At 49.0% G+C, this 12351-nt stretch overlaps 1 protein-coding gene across 3 annotated transcripts in view; it reads left to right on the plus strand.

Annotated features, from left to right (window-relative positions):
- Sipa1l3 (signal induced proliferation associated 1 like 3) overlaps positions 1–12351 on the plus strand; it is a 116602-nt gene that overhangs the window by 30073 nt on the left and 74178 nt on the right. For all 3 annotated transcript variants that reach the window (XM_004636768.2, XM_023721475.1, XM_023721477.1), the window contains exon 8: positions 7941–8215. In XM_004636768.2, the coding sequence (XP_004636825.1) occupies positions 7941–8215 (275 nt within the window). The remainder of the gene's footprint in view (positions 1–7940; positions 8216–12351) is intronic.

A 12351-nucleotide genomic window follows, 5' to 3' on the forward strand; every position in this document is an offset into this window, starting at 1 on the left:
GGTCCCTGTGCTTTGCTAAGCCTGTTCTAAGTAGGTGCTTCAGACCACGGAGCCATCTCACCAGCCCCAAAGAATTTCTTTTTTTTTTTTTTTTTTGGTGGAACTGGGGATTGAACTCAGGCCCTTGCGCTTGCCAGGGAAGCTCATAGTCTGCTGAGCCATCTTCCCAGCCCCATTTAGGCCTTTTGTATGTTGTCATCAAGTTCATATGAGGTTGGTAAAGCCCTGCTCACTTTCTGTATCATACTGCTTCATAGAACCATGGCCACTGTTTAGATTTCCGTTAGAAGGTGAAATCCAGGAACTGGAGCTTTCATTGACTAATTTGCTCACTTGCTGTTCTAATAGGCTTAGAACAGGGCTGGCACATAGTAGATATTTAATAAACAGATAAATAGTGGGTTAGTTGGGTGAGTTTATTGAAATTTTATTCTCTGCTAAACATTCTACATGCATGACCTCAGATAATTCTCCCACCCAAATATAGGTCCTGCTCTTGTCCCCACTTGACAAACAAGGAAACCGAAGCACAGAGAGGTACAGATACTCATAAAGATTGGATGGCAGATAAGCAGCAAGCAACACAATCTGAATCCAGGTTTTTCTGACTCTAAAACCTGCTTGCGCCCAAACTCAGGACTGTTCTGTACTTCCTCGGCATCTCCCCTAGGCTAAGCAACCTTGAAACTTAACATGGCCAAGAGTAAACTGTTGTTACTCCCACCCACTCAGACTTCCTGGTTAATAAGGCCAAGGCCAAGCATCCTCTGTTTGCTGGGTTCAGAGGCCTTGACACCCCCACGCCTTCACAGGAAACCTTCAGCTGCTCCCCCTCTCCCACCTTGACTGCGCCCCATGCAAGCTGCCTGTGATCTCCAGATTACTTCAGTAGCCTCCCCCCAGTTTTGAGCCTCCACCTTTGCTTCCCATGGTCTGTTCTAAAGGTGGGAGCCCAGGAGCTCTGATAATGCCACTGCTGTGCTGCAAACCTCAGCTCACTCTGGGCAAAAGCAGAGCCCTGGCCCTGGCCCACATGGTGTTTGTGATCAAGTCCCTATTGGCTCATCTGACCTGCTGTTCCCCTCACTCTGCCCCAACCCACAGGCCTCTGCTGTTCCTCCAGCATGGTAGGCAGAGGGCTGGACTCAGGACCTCTCACTGGAATACCATTTGATCCCTCCTTGGCTTGTTCTGTCCCTTTGTTAAAGCCTTTGGTCAAATGTCAATGAATTCTCATCATCTCACTTTGCCAAGCCCCTTCCCCAGTGTGGCCCAGAGTGTACTTCCACCTACACTGCCTGCTCTTCTATCATCTGACTTGTGTCACCCCTGGATTCTCTGCAGCATTTAGTCAGCACATGCTATGTGCCTGCAGAACGTGCTAGCCTCATAACAGGAACAGGACTGTTCATGGGCAGACCTGCTCTGCCCTTTGTGGCCTTGCCTTCTTCCTCACAAATTCCCAGTGAAGTAGACATCATCATCCCCATATCACAACGGAGGAAACTGAGGCCTAGAGAGATAAAGCAGCTTGCCCAGCCTCCAAAGTAAAGGAAGAACCTGGTTCTTCCTTCAACACCAGCCTCCTTCAATACCAGGATCCTTCAACACCAGGCTTATTTCACCTCCCCGCACCCTGACTACAGTTTTCATTTCCTGAGTAAGGCCTCGGCCAGGCACTATGCCAGGCTACACATTCTACCCACATCCTCTCAGTGCCACTCTGTCCCACCCCCATGCCCACTGTTGGCACAGTCCTCTTAGAGCACATTTCCATGGCACCTCCGCCCCCAGTCTCAAAGCCTGCCAGGAGTCAGTGGGCTGGGAAGAGATGACATAAGCCATCTCCTTTGAGGGGGCAATGTGTCTCTGTGACATCTTCCAAGGTGAGCTTCCCCTACTCTTCACTGGCAAAACTACGATTCAGAACCATGGCTGGCTGACTCTACCACTCCACTATCCTAGATATCCTTTTGATGTGTGAGTCATGCCCTTTTGTTAACTGGATAAGGTTTACTACATGCTGGCCATGGCTAGCCAGTGCTGGGACACAGTGGTTACCAAGGTGGGCCCAGGCTGCCTTCATGGGGCTCCCATCCAGGCAGATAGAGAACAAGCAATTACAAGAACCACGAAGTGTGCTGGGGAGATAGCCCAGCAGTCTAAGCACCTGCCTGGCAAGCACAAGGACCCAGGTTCGATCCCTGGCACCGCATGCCATGCCACCAAGCAGACCACTGAAACTGAGTGTGGTGGTGTGGTGAGACCCTGTATCAAATAAATAGATAAATGATTAAAAACAAAAAAAAAAAAAAAGTACCAAGAGGTTAAAAGAAAGCTGTTGATAGTGTCATAGGGACCTAAATTAGACAAGGAGGTCTCCAATCCACAACTTGGCTATGCTCCAGACCTAGTTGGTTAGCAGAGCGTAAGAGGATTTGATATGACTGTGGCTTTCCTTAAAATATTGGGGGATCTAGCTATACTGGGCCTGTGTTTGTAAGAGCAGTGGTCAGCTGCAGCGGAGTGATAGACACACCCTTTAGATGGGGCACAGTATGCCATTTGGCCATGACTCACAGTCTACATCTCCATCTAACATCATAAAATAGAGAAACAGAAGGGTGCAGCAGAGCACCAGGTAGTCAGGGAAGAGGCCAGAGGCAAGAAGCCAGCTGGGACTAGCATCACCCTCAGTGGCCTCCTCTGTGACCTAAGCCGAGGAGCTGCACCTACCTTGTAAGTGAGGCCACTTACAAGATGGACATGGACTGGGCTTAACCCAGTGCCTCGGGCTGGGCTGGGTGGCTGCTGAAACCAGCAGAAGTTTGTTTAAATTGGTATATGGAGCTATATGCATAACTCCCGAAGCCCTGTGGCCTTCCTGGACCCTTGTAAACACCAGGAATGGGTCTCTTCCTCATGCAGGCTCTTAGATTCACTGTAAAAGCAAAGGAGACAGAAGTTTCAGGACTCTTCTCTTGCTCAGTCTCGCTCTCTGTCTCTGTCTCTCTCCTTCTCCCTCTTCCTCCACCAAGTGATCCAAAGCAGCTGCTACTTAGTAGGACGGACAGGGCTGCTAACATACAATAGAGACCTAGCCATCTAGGAGCTGAGATAGGACCTTACTTCTCTTAACTAGCTCTTGGGCTGGCAGGGAAGCTTAGGAGTTCAGGGGCTCACATCTGCTGGACTTGCAGCTCCTCTTTCCCCTTGTGTTGGCGTAAAAAGCCATAGTACTTACCTGCACAATGCCAAGTCATTCCATGTCCCCATTCTGGTGCTTAGGAAAGAATGCATGAGTGCGGAGGGCTAGCCATTCTGTTTTTAACAACCAAAGTTATGCCAGAAAACCTCAGCCGCTGCTTCTCCCTTGCTCTTTGCTGTTTTTCTGCCCCCATGAATGGCTGCTCTCTGCCATGTGCCACTCTGCTTTGGAGCCAGCTGAGTATGGATTGAAACCTCCACTAACTGAGCTAAATAAACCTTCCTTAAAAAAAAAAAAATTAAAAAAAAACAGTTATGCCAGATGCAGTGGCCCATACCAATAGCCCCAGCTACTTAAGAGGCTAAAGCAGGAGAATCATTTGAGTTCAGGAGTTCGAGAACAGCCTGGCAACATAGACCCTGCCTTTTTTTTTTTTTTTTTTTTTTTTTTTTAAGAACCGAGGATTGAACTCAGGCCCTGAGCCATCTCCCCAGACCAAAAAAATTTTTAAAAAAAGCTAAATTACGTCTGTTATTTTATATTCCACCAGTCAAAATTAAATCATATGTCCTTACCTAGCCACAAGGGAAATAAGAAATGTTATCCTTAATGAGGTGGCTGAGTGTAGGTGTGCATCAACAGTCTGTTTGGGCTAGGTGCAGTGGTGTGTGCCTGGAATCCCAGACACTCACCTCTGATCCCAAGAACCTAGAAGGCAGAGGCAGAAGGATTGCAAGGCCAGTCTGGGAAACTTGATTGCAAGGCCAGTCTGGGAAACTTTGTAAGAACTTATGTATATAAGCAGCATGTAGTCCAGGAGCGTGCTTGAATGCTTGTCTCCATGTTCAAAGCCCTAAATGCAATCCCTCATGTCAGGGTTGGAAGTCTTTTGTAGTGAAGGTCTTTTCCACATAGAAAGAAAGGGACAGTGCAGTGGGCCGTGGGCAATGCTCCTGCAGTATGTGCTGAGCTGTTACAGCATTCCAGGTGGGCATTTCTGCAAGATGGGGTTCTCCCCTTGACAACAGTGCGGGCCTCCGAGGGTTGGTGTGGCCCTCCTGGTATTGAGCATGGACACACAGAACTTTGCTTTATAAGGCAGAGCCAAGCCCTTTGTTTTAGTTTTTTAGTTTGCTCTTTCTTTCAGCCAAGCTCTTTGGACAGAGTGACCACTTCAAAGGAAAGACTTTCTAGGGCTAGCAAGACAGCTCAGTGGACCAAACACCTGCTTAGGCAAGCACAAGTAGTGGGATTCAATCCCCAGCATGCACCACATTCTGCTCCAGCCCCACCCCAAGGCACACTGCCACCGAGACCAGACATGGTGGGGAGGCTGAAAACAGGAGGAGCACTCTGAGTCAGAGCTGTGTAGTGAGACCCTGTAACAAATACATTAAAGGGCCGGGGAGATAGAATAAGCTCAGAAACATAAGCACTTCCCTGGCAAGCACAAGGGCATGAGTTCAATCCCCGGTTCTGAAAAAACAAAAAAATTAGAAAAGAAAACTCCAAAGGAAAAAATTTTGACTCCCACAGCAAAAATAATAGACTAGGAAAAATGCAATCTCAGCTTTCTCTTTTGAGGCACAAGGCAGTCAACCTTCTCTTCAACCAGTTTTAACATTTCGTTTTGTTCTTGAGACAAGTTTTTGCTTTATAGTTCAGGCTGACGTCAAACTCACGCTGATCCAAGCATTGGGATTACAGGCATGCACCACCACACCTGTTAAGTTTTACCTTTTAATTATGGACCATTTCAGACATACCCAAAACTAAAGGCAATCATATTTGAATCCCACTTGCCACCACAAGCCTCGACACTTAACCTGCCCTTGGCATCATGTTTTTTCCTTCCCTCTGATGATTTTTAAGCAAATTTTAGACATCCTATCATCTACAAACCTTTCAATATTTACCTCTAAAAGATAGACTCAAAAATAACAATTTTAGCTGGCCACAGTCCTACATGCCTGTAATCTCACTACTTGGGAAGTTGAGACAAGAAAATTCAGTAAAAACTTACTGGAGTTTTTTTAAAGGTAGCAGGGGATGGGCCAGCCAGATAACTCAGTGGACTAAAGCACCTGCTTAGGCAGGCGCAGGACCAGGGTTCGATCCCTGGCAGGCTGTGCCAGCCCCGTCCCCAGGGCATGCTGAGATGGGGATTGAGACTAGGAGTGGTGGTGCATGCCTGTAATCCCAGCATTTGGGAGTCTGAAAACAGGAGGATCACTGTGAGTTCAGTCTGTGTAGTGAGTCCCTGTAGATCCCATACGAAATACGTAAAAATAAAATAAAAATAAAGAGAACAGGGAGGTGGTGATGTCATTCAGTGGTAGAGCAGGTACCTACCATGTGTGGGGCCCTGGATTATTCCCCAGGACAGCAAAAAATAACTGCAGTAATTTTACCATCACACTTATAAGAAGCTAACAGTAACTCCTTATTGTTAAATAGTCACCCATGGATGGGCCATGAAAGATTTACTCAGTCATAAGCCATATTATTAAAGGATGAGTAGTCTAGTCTGTTTAGTCTGATATAACAAAACACTTTTTTTTTTTTTTTTCAGAACCAGGGATTGACCTCAGGTCCTTGCACTTGCCAGGCAAGCGCTTATTCTACTGAGCCATCTCTCCAGCCCCAACAGAATACTTTAACTGGATATATAAACAATAAACATTTCTCTTGGAGGCTGGCTAACCCAGGGTCAAGGCAGTAGCTGGTCTGGATTCTGGCAGGTGCCATTTTCTGGTTCCTACGGGCTCCTTCTTGCTGAGTCCTCATATTTGAAAGAGAGAAGCAGCTCCCTGGGCCTTTTTTCCAGTACTGGGGATTGAACTTGGGTCCTTTGCACTGAACTACAAAGCATGAGGTAGAGGAGTAGCTCAGTGCTGGAATAATTACCTGGCATGCATGAGGCCCTGGGAACAGTTAACAACACACATGCATGCGTGCGCGCACACACACACATCAAAATACTTCACAGTCGATAATGAAAAGTGATATTGTGTGAATCAGGCTCCTTTGGGAGAGAGGATCTCATCTTGAATCTAGGCTGACTTTGAACTCACAGCAGTCCTCCTGCCTCATCCTCCCGAGTACTGGCATTACAGGCATGTGCCACCATGGCCCAGCAGAAGCAGGCTTTTAGCCATACGTGTTTCCCCTACTTCCAAATCCCCACTATCCAAATCAGGACCCAAACAAATTTACTGACATTTTCAAGTAAGTCTTTTGCCATCCAGTCTTTGCTATCTGCACTCAAGAATGTGAGCGATTTGGATTGCACAGAATATTTGTGTCTGTGGATGTATGTGTGAATGTGTGAATGTGTAGTTGGTGACATACTTATTTCTTCCAGTGGTAGTTAAGAGTGTGAAAGCCAGCACGCTATAGTAATAGGTACATTAAGTAGCATAATTTCTAGCTAAGGAATGACTTCTCATGGGAAATTTGAACATTACTTGTTCTCCTTCTAATGCAGTTTTAAGAAGAGGGTAGGCAGATTTTGCTATAACTGGCTGGTGAAGTTCATCTTTCGTATCCCCACAAGAGGCAGAACCACTTAATGTCAAGCAGAGGGCCTGGGGCCCCCAATCAGCACTTCTTAATTCTCATATCTTACATTCACAATGTGGGGAATGGGAAAATCTCACACAAGGGAAACAGGAAATGGGGAATAATCGGAGCGAGACTCCAGTCTTGTCCATTCCCTCCTGGGGAAGATCTAATCAGAAGATGGGGTTTATGCTTCTGGGAATGATGTCACCAAGTGGGAGAATATTGTACGCACTGGTTACTTTCCTTGTTGCTGGGACAAAGCACCCAATGCCCACACCGTAAAGGAGGAAAGGTTTATTTTAGCTCATGTTTCAGAAGTCTCAGTCCTTGCATGGTCATTGGCACAGTGAAGGGGCCCAGGCAGAAGAGAGCTGCTCGTACTACAAGGAAGTACAGGGCAGGAGTGAGCCAGGGAGGGAGAGATGCCCTTGCAGGTCACGCCTGAAGTGGCCTAGGTCTTCTGATGAGCCCCTTCCTCCTAGCATCATGTCAGGTATAGGATCTCCTAATTCTTAGGTCACCTTCCTAAGCCAGCCTGTGAGTGCATGAGGCCTGGAGAGGACGTCTAGATATAAACCATCACACGGCATGAGTGCCCAAGCTAGCGAAGGCCCCAGTCTTGCCAGTCTGTTGCTTCTCCCACTCACTTCAGTTGGCGTCAGTGTGTCAGACAGGATACATTAGTGGCTTAAAGCAACGAAGCTTTGTTTTCTTGCTTGTACTACTGGCTAGGGCTTTGCTCCATGCTATCCCAACACTTGGACCCCGGACAGCTGCTGCTACCTAGAATGTCCGTGGTCCCTGGCAGAGGCAAAGAGCCCACACAGGGTTTCTACTGGTAAGCCCATCCCCTAGCCCAGGGGACATGCTCTCTCCAGTGCCAGCTCACGCTTCTGACCACAATGGCCCAGAAGTACACTTCTGTCAGACCTGAGGAAGGAGAGAGACAAGGGCATTTGGAGACCCTGTGCACCAGTAAGCCACAGCTGGCCTATCCACATTTCCTCTGTAGGAATCTAAGCTGGCACCAGGTGACACTGCCCCTCTTTGTAACCTGGCACCACTTGGGAAGGAGAGGAGGAGGAAGGAGTGAGCAGGTCTTCCCCTTAATGGGGGTCAGGGACTCTGACCAAGGTGTCTGAAGCTAGATCCCTTCTGCTGCCCACAGGTGATGACCAACGGCTGGGAGACAGTGGACATGACCCTGCGGCGCAACGGACTGGGGCAGCTGGGCTTCCACGTGAAATATGATGGCACAGTGGCCGAGGTAGAGGACTATGGCTTCGCCTGGCAGGCTGGCCTCCGACAGGGCAGCCGGCTAGTGGAGATCTGCAAGGTGGCTGTGGTCACACTGACCCATGACCAGATGATCGATCTGCTACGCACTTCTGTCACCGTGAAAGTGGTCATCATCCCACCTTTTGAGGACGGCACACCCCGAAGGTGAGAGGCAGGAGCGGGCTAGGAATTGGTGGCTCCCAGAGGCCTCCCTGGCACTGACACCCTGGGCTTCAGTAGAGGGTCTAGATAAGCCTTCCCTTAGCCAGAATAGTGACAGTGGTGACAGTGGGAGCGAACGCTAAGCCTTGCCAGTTACTAGTTTGAGCTCCTTGGGTGCAGGCTGCCTTACGTGTTCTCCACAGCAGCCCTGAGTCCCCGTTCACATCTCTAAGTGAAGCTCGCAGTGTTAAAAGCAGCTTGCTCAAGGACGCACTGGACCAGACTTAATTTGTTTGTTCAGCCCATGTTTACTAAGCCCCTACGGTGTGCCAGCTCTATCTGCAATACCAGCGCTAGAGCAGTGGACAAAGCAAGGGCCTGCTGTCCTGGAGTTTGTGTTCTCTGGGGAGGACAGGGAGTAAAAAGTAGACAAAAGGGCTGATGAGATTGCTCAGCGGACTAAGCACCTGTTTAGGCAAGCAAAGGAACCACATGCCTTGCCGGCCCTACCCCCGGGCATGCGGAGACCGGGCAAAGCAGCACACATCTGTAACCCCAGTGCTGGGGAGGCTGAAAGCAGGAGGATCACTTTTAAGTCCGAGCTACATAGTGACACCCTGTACCAAATACATTTTAGAAAAAGACACTACAGGATCCAGTAGTGATTACTGCAGAGAAAGAAATAGGAACAGGGTCAGCGGAGGGGGCTGTCATGTGACTGGATTGCTGCTTGCGGGTAGGCGGCTCATGGCAGAGGCAGCCATGTGGTTTTGGGGGCCAGCAGGCTCTCCATCGAACCACCCAGGACTGAGTCTCCCGGTCATGGGTGTGGGGTGACAGAGGCCTGAACAGAGTGAGCCCAGGTGTGAGCAGGAGAACAAGACCCAAGCAGTAGGGCAGACGGGGGCACTTCTGAGGCCATGGGAGCCACTTAGGTCTTATTCTAAGCACAATGGGAAGCCAGTGGGGGGTTTCTTTCAGTTTCTTCTTTTAATGAAACATTTCAAACATAATAAAAGTGTGCAGTTAAGCCAGGCCTAGTGGCACACACTCGTAATCCCAGCACTCTGGGAGGCTGAGGCAGGATCACAAGTTTGAGCCCAGCCTGGGCAACTTAAGGGGATCCTGTTTCAAAACAAAAAAGGGGTGGGGATGTAGCTCAGTGCAGAGGGCCTGGGGTTCAATCACCAGTACTGTTTTTAAAAAGCACACTGTTGGCCCTTTATATGTGCAAGTTCCACCCTGGAGTTCTACCAGTTGCAGATCAGAACTTGAAGGTGTGTTGCCTCTGTATTGGGCAGGTACAAGCTTTGGGGTTTTTTATTACTTTTCTCTAAATGACAACTGTTTGCATAGCATTGACCTTGTGTTGGGTTATAAGCAACCTAGAGATGATTTAAAGCGTACAAGAGGATTTGCATAGGCTATATGTAAATACCCTGCCTTTTATTTAATGAACTTGAGCACCCTCAGACTTTGGTATCGTAGGAGAGTCCTGGAACTGGACCCTCCTGGAGAGCGAGATGACTGTACCGAGCCCCTGCTTTCAACTCTCCTCAGCATGTGGCCAGCATTTTTGCTTTTATAATCTCTACATCTTCTGGCCTCTCACCACCCCCCACCTTGGGTTATCTGAAACAATCCCAGACCTTGCAGTGTATTTCTGCACAGTAAGGAACAACCTTTTAAATCGTTTATTATTGAGTCAGGTGTGGTGGCAGTGCACACCTGTGGTCTCAACATTCAGGAGACTGAGGCAGGAGGATTGCTGTGCGCTCAGGGCCAGCCTGAGCTACATAATAAGGACCTGTCTCAGAAAAGCCAAAGAGGGCCCGGGGAGATGGCTCAGTAGAATAAGCACTTCCCCGGCAAGCGCAAGGGCCTGGTTCCACCAAAAAAAAAAAAAAAAAGCTAAAGAATAAATATTTGTTTAAATCTTTTATTGTTATACTTAATAAGTTAAGTAGTAATTCCTTAGTATCAGCTGTCCAATTTATTGATTGTGCAAGAGATTAAATCCAGGGTTTCTGCACCGAGCTATAGCCCCAGCCTTTTTTTATTTTTTGAGACAGTCTTGCTCAATGGTTCAGGCTGGGTTCAAATTTGGGATCTCCTGCCTCAGCCTCTCAGAGTACTGTGTTTACAGGATGTGCCATGATGCCCAGATTCTTAGGGTTCTTTTTCATCTGTCGGGCCCCCCTCCCCCTTGCAGTTTATTTTGGGAAGAAACCGAGTCACTTCCCCTAGGTTTCCCATCTCCAGGATTCAGATGGTTGCCTCACCGCGGTGTCCTTTAACTCCTCTAACAGACTGGTTTCGCATAGACGCTTGCCGGGGTGAGGCGTGGGGGTAGCAGTGAAGTCCAGAACGTGAGAACCAGGCCCCTCAGCATCTAACAGACCAGAAAGAGGCCTGTGTGGCCGGACTGAGCCAAGAGGAGGGCTGGAGATGAGCTGACACTCGGCCTCACTGGGCTCCCACCGCTGTTGGCATGATTCCCACGTTATGGATGAAAACCAAGGCCCAGAGTGGACGAGCCACAATTACAGAGTTGCACACCTTAGTAAGTTCCACAGCCAAACTCACTCCACATGTGCCTGTCTCCATTGTACACTCAGGCCTCTAAAAGCTGTCGAGAGCTGTAAACATATAAGTGGTTTTGCTCCCCTCCCACCCTCTAAACTTTGAGCTTGGTGAGGGACAGTTTGGGGCAGACCTACACCCTAAAACCACCCCTACCCACACCCGTGGTTCCTCAATCTCAGGACTCCAGAGAAGCCCCAGGCAGTCCCTACCTCAGCCTTTTCCTGTGCCCTTTTAAAAACCACCTCTGGAGACTGGGCGTGGTGGCACACGCCTGTAACCCCAGCGCTTGGGAGGCTGAGAACAGGAGGATGACTGTAAGTCTTATCTGTGTAGTGAGACCCTGTAGACCCTGTACTAAATACATACACACATGCATGCATACATACACACATACAAGCATGAATACATAAAAATAAAACCACCACTGCCCAGAGCCACAAGGAAGACCACCAGCTGGGTATCTGCAGGGGCAAGCTTCACCAGAGTCACCCCACAGGCAGCTTCCTGGCAAGGAAGGTTGAGACCCCTGTGCCTCTTTCTGTGCACACGTTGACTTGTGCACACAGTAGGCAGTTTGCCAGTATCTGCCTTTCCAAAGCCAGAGGCGCACAAGAAAGGCCACAAAGAACAAGCAGGTAGGGACAAACTAAAAGCAGAAGGAAGTCTGTGTTCTCTGCTCTGGGAGACAAGGCCTTGGAAATGCAACCAGACAGACAGGTTCTGTTCCCTGCCCTGTTGAGAAGGCCCGGCCCCCATCCCTCATAAGGAGGCTGGCAGGGAAACAGGATCTCACATTTGCTGGGCTGGTGTGGGTTGGGGCCTGGGTGGTATTTGTTGTTCTTCAAATGCAGAGGCATCTAGCTGACCTCATTTGCAGAGCTGATAACCTTAGCGCAGGGACCTTCTGGTCTCTCTGCAGCCCAGGCTCCTGGCTCAGATGTCAAAATAAGCTCATGTGGGATGGGCAGAGAGGCACTTGGTTCCATCACCCAAATATTATGTGGTGTGCCTCGGGACCCCTTGCACTTAGACATGGAGAGTACAAGGGGATCTCTGTCCCCTCCAGTCACAAGACTACAGTTCACCACTTCCCTGCAAGGCCAGTGACACTCAATGGAACCCAGGGCCTCATAAGTGCTGGGCAGAGCCAGTGTGGAGACACATGCCAGTAATGTTAGCACTAGGGAGGCGGAGGCAGGAATATCATCAGGAGTTCAAGGCCAGCCTGGAGTACATAGAAAAACCCTGTCCAAAAAAAAAAATGTGGGCAAGTGTTCTACCGCTGAGCTACACCTCCCAGTCCCAAGCTAGAGGACCTAAGTGATCCCTGTACCTCTGGGCCCTAGCTGAACTGGGCCAGATATCCAGGAGGACATCCCTAGGCCTCTGGTATGTCGTGACAGGGTGGATGATGTGTGGCTTAGTGGTAGGGCACCTGCCCAGCACGCATGAGCCCCTGCATTTGATGCCCAGCGATAAAAACAATCTCATCATGAGCTTGAGTGCTTGTGCAGGCGCAGGGGGAGGCTCTTGTCTTTGTCACTGTCTGATGG

Source organism: Octodon degus, unplaced genomic scaffold, assembly GCF_000260255.1.
Source record: "Octodon degus isolate 3935 unplaced genomic scaffold, OctDeg1.0 scaffold00083, whole genome shotgun sequence".
In the NCBI taxonomy this organism is placed as follows: Eukaryota; Metazoa; Chordata; class Mammalia; order Rodentia; family Octodontidae; genus Octodon; species Octodon degus.